This window comes from Montipora capricornis, chromosome 9, assembly GCF_036669925.1.
Source record: "Montipora capricornis isolate CH-2021 chromosome 9, ASM3666992v2, whole genome shotgun sequence".
In the NCBI taxonomy this organism is placed as follows: Eukaryota; Metazoa; Cnidaria; class Anthozoa; order Scleractinia; family Acroporidae; genus Montipora; species Montipora capricornis.
In genome coordinates this window covers 18,893,819-18,901,318 of record NC_090891.1, presented here as the reverse complement: position 1 = coordinate 18,901,318, position 7,500 = coordinate 18,893,819, and the positions used below count along the sequence as shown (strand labels likewise).

Below are 7,500 nucleotides of genomic sequence, written 5' to 3'. Positions count from 1 at the left end.
CTCAGTAACGTCAAGCCCTAATAGTGCCACTTATAGATTTTACTCTGTCTAACTCCAGACGATGTTACTCGTCAATGGGGCACCCTTTGAGGCTTAAAGGGTTAAGAAATACCATGATATATATTTCTATATATTCCGCCGTTATATCATCTACTGTAGAATACGCAACGTGTTTGTTCGATCAGTCACGGGATATCCAGTGATCTAACATTACAACTGATCCGTTTGCTCCTTCTGATTCTTGATCGCGGTATTTCTTGTGTTCCGTGTGGTTCTTTGGCCCTGGATTTCTGGTTTTGTTCTGCGGATTTTACTCACCATATTTTTCAAGGCTAGGTTCATGTTGCTACTCAGTCCAAGGTAGAGCCACGGGTTGATAGCGCTGTTTGCGTGGGCACACCAGTAGACTAAATACATAATATTCCTAGATGGTTGAATCTTGAATGCGACGAGTAGGTCGTAAACCTGCGAAGGGAGCCAACAGGCAGCGAATGTAACAACAATCACAATAAGCATTCGAACGGCTCTTCTCTTGATTAATTCCTGGTGTTGTTGACTTTCAGTAGTATGAAAACCAGGCGTTTGGTGAAACCAAACTTTGTAAGCCACTATTGCATACAGGACGGAAATGATGACCAGCGGAATAAAGTAAATGATGGTGAAGAGATACAAGAAATAAAACCGTTTCAAAGTTTCTCGAAGATCCTGTCCAAAAACTTCAAAGTCATATACGCACCATTTGTCATCAACCAGATCAAAGAACATACATGTGATGGACACCAAAACCAATGCCATGAACCAGATCAGGGGGGTGATGACTTTTGCCTTTCTGAACCAAAGGGTGTGGCGATTCCAAGGTTGGAGAACGGCGTAGTAACGATCAATTGCCATGATGATCAGACAAAGAATGGATGCCGCAAGATTGATAGAACCTATGTAGAAAAATCCCCTGCATGTGATTTCTCCAAGCATTCCAGTCATCAGCCACCCACCTTCGCTATACAACTGAGCAATGGACCAAGGCATCATGAACAACGTCACCAGTAAGTCCGCCACCGCCATGTTCACAAACATGAAACTATTAAGTGATCGTACTTCTGGTCTTTTCCATACGATGGAGATGAGAACGGTGTTGCCCACCGCAGATATAAGAATCGTTATGCCGTATAACACTGTAAACACGACATTTCCGATGTCAGCACCTTCCATTTTTCAGTGTGGAATATATCTGTTCATGGAACATTACACATAAATCAGTAATTAAAATCGCTCGCTAAGGGTGCGTTCGATTGATCGTGTTCCGGAATTGGAATACATGGAATATAATTTAGAAATCCTTCGTTTTTAAGCTGAAGACTCACGTTATTGAATTGTCGAACACCTGCTAAAATGCTGCTTTAAAATTATCTTAATTAATAGGGATAGGTCACGCAATTTTAGGCAATTTCAGCACTGATGGAATGGTCATAGAATTAACTAAAATATCAAAATAACTGTTCAAAACTATAGAAGCACTCTAACAAAACATAGGGAAGCCACGAAGGGACATGCAGGGATGGACAAAACTGGAGAGGATTGAAATGGATTGAATTTGGGTAAATTTGAAAAATGTCGGCCCACCTTTTTTTCAAATTTATATCAGTCTATATCAAAATGTCATTTACACAGCTGTAAAATAATTCTCAGTTGTTATGTGGCCCTGGTTTTGCAAAAATTATATCATAATTAACAAGAACTCATAATTAACAAAACTGATAATTAACAAAATTAAACAAAATTACTTAAAATAGCGTGACCTAGCCCCTTTAATTAAGTCCCGAAAACGTTTCGGGCCCGAAAAGCCATTTGTGAAACTGCCAACCGCTTGTTTTGGAAAGCAGATCTTTTAGCGTGTTTTCAAGGTAACGAAAAGAGAAATGACTGCGAGGTTTGACGGCTTAAATCCTCTCCGTTCTTGAGACACAAACTGAATTGTGACACCCGAAAAATGCCGGTAAAGTTTCGGGGACTTTCGAGAAACGGGCCCCTGTTTCGGGAGAACAACATAATTCTTCCGGGAATTTGGAGATTTCATAGGGAATCCGGGGACTCTGGAAATTTTATGGAAAGCATGATATATTTCAGGTGCATGACAGAAAAAAGTCGAAACATTTACCACAGTATTTATTTCGGTACGGAAGTAGTCCTGTTGCGGGAATCCCTCTTACCTCGCCCTGAAAATGGGCCTGGAACCCAGGCGGGAAAAGAGAGAGTCCTGAATTACTTGCAGGCGCATGCTCGGAATGACGCCATTTTTTCCCCCAAAACTGGGGGAAAAAACCACATTTGGAAAAAGATTCCGTATTTGGGCATAGTTTATTCCGAGTGCTTTTACACTGGATTTATGGGGAAAATGTGAAAGGAATTTATAACGCCAAGTTTGTGGAGGCAATTGATTTCGCCTTTAAGAAATGCCACTTTACCTTTGTGCCTAAGGCGGAACAACTGCAAGCTATTCATGCAGTCGTTACCAGTAATGATGGTTTTGTTAAACCTGCAACAGGATTTGGCAAGTCTGTTTGCTACATGGTTGTTCCTTTAATATGTCTGCGATTTTCTTCGATCCGAGTCCGATGTTAATTGTAAACCATCCTTCTTATCGTGAGTCCCAATCGTGGAAGATCACATGGATGACATACGAAAGTATGGAATTTCTTTCCTGAAACCCAACTGAACAGCTGCATGATGTTGGTGCAGAAAAATATCAAATTTTGATTTAATTGCTCTCCCGAGACTCATTGAAACTTACAAATATAGAGTAGGTCGTGGATTTGAATCGCTCAACGAAGACTAATAAATCTCCTGCTGGAACTCTTGTTTATTGTTCATTATTTATTGTTCATTACGTCTGTCGATCTACTGTAGTTATGTGATAATTGCACTGATCCAGTGAACATAAATTGGTGTTGCACAGTAATTATTGAAACTGTGATTGTTTCAGGAGTTTCGGCCTACCAATTTTTTTCAAAATCGGGGACAAATTGTTTGGATACCCAATCATGATAAAACAGCCAGGTAAAAAATGTTGTAAATACTCTCAGTTTTATCAGGAATAATACACAAACACCGGTGACAAACAGAGTTTTTTTTTTTTTTGAGTAATTAGAGTAGAGTAATTTACTCAGACCATTAATTTTTCCTTAGAATAATTTTTCAAAGCACTCGTCGCATTAAATCTTTCTTTCCTTACAAGCCGTTGCCGTGGCCAAATGGCTATGTAGAGCTGCCTGTTGAGACTGCAATGATTTTTATATCGGAAAAACTAAAAGACGATTGCATGACAGAAAAACTGAGCATTATTATTCCTGATAAAGTTTCATAAAAAGTTAAACGAAATTGAATGACAACCTGCACTATTTGTTTCTTTACATACCAGTTTGTGTTGATAACGCAATGATGAAGCAATAATGTTCCTATTAAATTTATACATATTTATGCATAGTCAAACATTGATTATTCGGACGTTGTCGCGATTTTTTATTTCCGGTGAAAATTTGTTCGTGAATATTTATTAATAAGGATGAAAAATGCCACTTGAGAGCGTGTGTCACCTTGCTCTGCGAGTAATACAGGACAATACTTTTCCCGCCTGGGTTCCAGGCCCATTTTCAGGGCGGGATAAGAGGGAGTCCCGGAACAGAACTAATACGAAAGAGGAACGAGAAGTTAAAAATTAAGCTAAGATTTTCTCAAAATTACCTATAAATAATATCTGCGCGCTATATTTTGCAACTTTTGACACTTAAGAGCTACAAAGACGCAACAATGTCAGCCCACGATGGTTTTAGGCCAATCAGAAACTGCTTTCATTGCAAACGCGAGCATTACTTGACGAGCACACAGTTGGGGTCCGATCGAATTGTCAATCCTTACGGATTTTGAATCTACACAAAGCGCAAATTATTAAGGTGATTCCTCAGAAAAAAAAAAAAAAAAGTTGTCGAACGATGTCCTTGAAACTTTCTCTGAATGTTCTGTTTTGAGAACTGCAATAAAAAAGATATGACATCGTACCCCATTGATTTTATATTCCTGTACTGATACTAATCACGAGCGTTATTTCATCGGCTCAGGGTACATTTTGCGGTACCTAAACGGGAGGGTTTTTAAAGTAACACTTGAAAAAAACACCTGATATGTAGAACGTCTGGAGCATATAGGAACACTGTCTTGTACAGTTTATGGAAAAACCACTCAACTTAAAACGACGTCGACTCAAAACGTTCTCGAGTCGTTGTTTTCAAGATCATAATTTACATTCCTAGGTAAGGGGCTTTGTGTACGTGTTTAGCTCTATCTTTTTTCCTTTCCATGACATTTTTTTTTTGATGTTTGTACACCAAAATTATGTAATAAAAAATATAGGTCGCCGTGCTCGTTTAAGAGTACAACACCATCGTATCTGTCTATTTTGATTACCGTAGATCGAAACAATACAATTCGCCATGTTCGCAGACTAAAGCTTCATTTACACTAGCAAGTTTTCCTTTGTAGTGTAAATGAAAAATATGACAAGTTTTCCTTGACAAGTGCACTTGACAAGTTATTTACACTAGCAAATATCGTTCTTGAGAAGTTTTTTCTTGACAAGTGTCCTTGTTCAAAAACTAGCATGCTAGTTTTTGAACAAGGCCACTTGTCGAGGAAAAACTTGTCATATTTTTCCATTTACACTGGGAAAACTTGTCAAGGTGAACTTTTCAAGGAAAACTTGCTAGTGTAAATGAGGCTTTAATTCGTGAGATTATTCGCAAAGAATTACGAGTCGTGCACAACTTCTCTCACGTGTTTTATTCCGCGTTTTGAGAACTATTACAGCGTGTATGGTCAACTTACGCCATTTTTACAATGTTGAAAACTTGATCCAATTTAAAAATATTGACAAACCATATTCACAGTACCGGATGCCCAGTGCAATACTGAGGTATCACCTTAATAACAGCGGTTACACAAATAAAAGCAACGGCTAATCTCTGAATAGACTTACTGCAATGAAATCATGATTTCGGAAAGTTTTCTTTTTTTCCGGGAATAATAGCGAAAAAATCGGAAGGATATTCCAGAATTTCGGTATGACTTTCATATTCACAGGCTGTGCTCAAACAGCATTTGTTAGAATTGTCACCACCCGTCACCACCTGAGTGTCTAAATAATAGCATGTTTATAAGACGGGAATGTAGCTATTCATTAAGAGATGAAGCTAGAAGCAATCACAACACCAAGATTCAATACTAGATGGTTAAAAAATGCACTGGTATATCGAGGTTCATGGAATTTGTTACTTGATCATGTCAAAAACGTAGGTAGTATTGACCTCAAGAAACTTCGTTGACTAGTCATTAGAAATGATCACTTCAGGAACTTTACTTTCACTGGCTTATCGGGTTCAAGGGTTACGAATAGATTAGCTGATTTCACGTAATTTTACGTAGAAGTAAGTTTCAAATTTTAATGTTTAATTTAATTGTATTAGTTAATTAAATTAGTTCACATTTTAGAATTGTTTCCTATTAGAATGTTCTTAGGAATTATGAAATGTGTTTGGAATTGGACAAGTAATTAATCCTTATCGAGTATAAATAAAGATTCTCCTCTAATCTATTTTACTATTTTTAACTTGCAGTCTTTGGTCAATAATGCTTATCCGTTTGTTAATTTCCACGCTACTAACAATCGCAGAAAGGTCGAAATAGGGACCAGTGGCTTTTTTCTCCATAAAGATGACAGCCTAGGCGTAAATCACCCGTCATTGTATGATAGGAGTTCATCTCCTTTTAAGAATTTAGTCAAAAACTTTCCATAATCAACACTATGCAACATTCCCTATCCGAAAACTCAGTGAATGCAAAAAAGGATCGATCGATTAGAAAAATGCTGATGCCAAAATGTCTAATAATACTGAATTATAATATTATGCTTTTTCGGCAAACGTAATTAACATAGCAAATAACAATAAAATTTGTCAATGACTGACACTAGAGAACATGTAACAACTTCGAGGATAAAGATAGGAGGTTGAAGTTTGTTTAAAGGAAAACACTAGTCTCCTCATTGCTTTGTCCCGACGTTTTTCTGGGTTTAATTTCAATTGCGAAAAAACGTTTCTTAAAAACATTTAAGAAATTTTTTATAAATACAAGAAAAAACAAAAGTTCATTAAGAAAAAAGGTAACATAAAAATATGCTACAAGCTAAACAAAGAGTTTAGCACTGATGGAGTCATTCTGAATTCTTTAATCAATAGCATTTCGTAAACGAGGAATAGAACTTGAAACCCGTGTTTACAGAAAGCCAACCAACACTGTTCTACTCCTGCATTATTGAAGACCATGTTACATGACGCCTATGCCTTGTCATCTACGCCAGAAGCCTTTAATGGGGAATGTGCCAAATTGCGTTCTATATTCTCCCGACTTGATTATCCAATTAGCCTCCACCATTAATATGTTTATTCAAAATATTGTAACTAAGCCAGAAAAGAAAACCGACGATGGAAACACGATCAGAATAGTTCTTCCCTTCAAATATCAGATAGCCACTAATGCATTCCGTGGGCAATTACGTGATCTGAGCAGTAAGATTGCCGTCACTTTACAACCAGTTTTTGTGAGCAAAAAATCGCAGCAAGATCTCAAGCCGAAAGAAATTAAGTCGAGTATTGTAAGCCAGCATTGCGTTGTTTATAAATTTGCATGTGATCTGTGTGATGCAGATTATTAACACTTATTGAATGAGGTTGAGCATGTTAGCGATGATTATCAAGGCCAAAGTTTGTGTTATCTGCCGAAGCCGAAGGGTGAGGCGGATAACACAAACTGAGGCCTTGATAATTATCGCTAACATGCGAAAACCGAATTCAATAATTGTTTTATTATGCATATTCCTGAGCTGAGCTCCGCCATGACAAAACTGATCAAACTGCTGGTTAGTGTGTTAGGTGACGTCACTTCTGCATGCATAAAACTGTTGTCTGTAGATATTGCGTCAATTCTACAAATATAAAATCGATTGTTTGTAGGTATGACGTAATAGAAACAGAGCATGCAAGAATTAGCTGCGTGCTTATAGCCAATCAAAATCGAGCTGGTGACACCAATGTATAATAATGTCGGTTATACAGCACGACATCTTCATCAACGCATTGTTGAGCACAAGTATTCGGAAATCGGTAAACACCTTTTGGAAGCACACGGTGACAAAACTCTTTTTAATGAGGACCAATTTCGTGTTCTTAAGAAGTGCCACGGGAAATTTGACTGCCTCAGCTTGTTTACAAAATGCTATTGATTAAAGAACTGAGACCTAGCCTTACAGTGCTGCGCGCGGTACCGTGAACAGCCAGACAAGTTTTTGACATTTTAATGACATATTTTTGACATGTTTTTGACGAGTTGATACCGGCGGGAGAGAATTCGGCGGGAAACCAAATATGACTAAAGCTCTGGACTTTTAAAAGCTCA

The 7,500-nt window shown here is 37.8% G+C and overlaps 2 protein-coding genes across 2 annotated transcripts in view; both read right to left on the bottom strand.

The window, feature by feature from the left end:
* LOC138015417 (pancreatic lipase-related protein 2-like) overlaps nt 1-7,500 on the bottom strand; it is a 274,790-nt gene that overhangs the window by 172,686 nt on the left and 94,604 nt on the right. The window lies entirely within an intron of this gene.
* The window catches only part of LOC138016231 (G-protein coupled receptor 83-like), an 8,650-nt gene continuing 1,360 nt past the window's right edge, over nt 211-7,500 (bottom strand). The window contains exon 2 of the mRNA XM_068863396.1: nt 211-1,228. Within this exon, the coding sequence (XP_068719497.1) occupies nt 211-1,209 (999 nt within the window). The 5' untranslated portion in view covers nt 1,210-1,228. The remainder of the gene's footprint in view (nt 1,229-7,500) is intronic.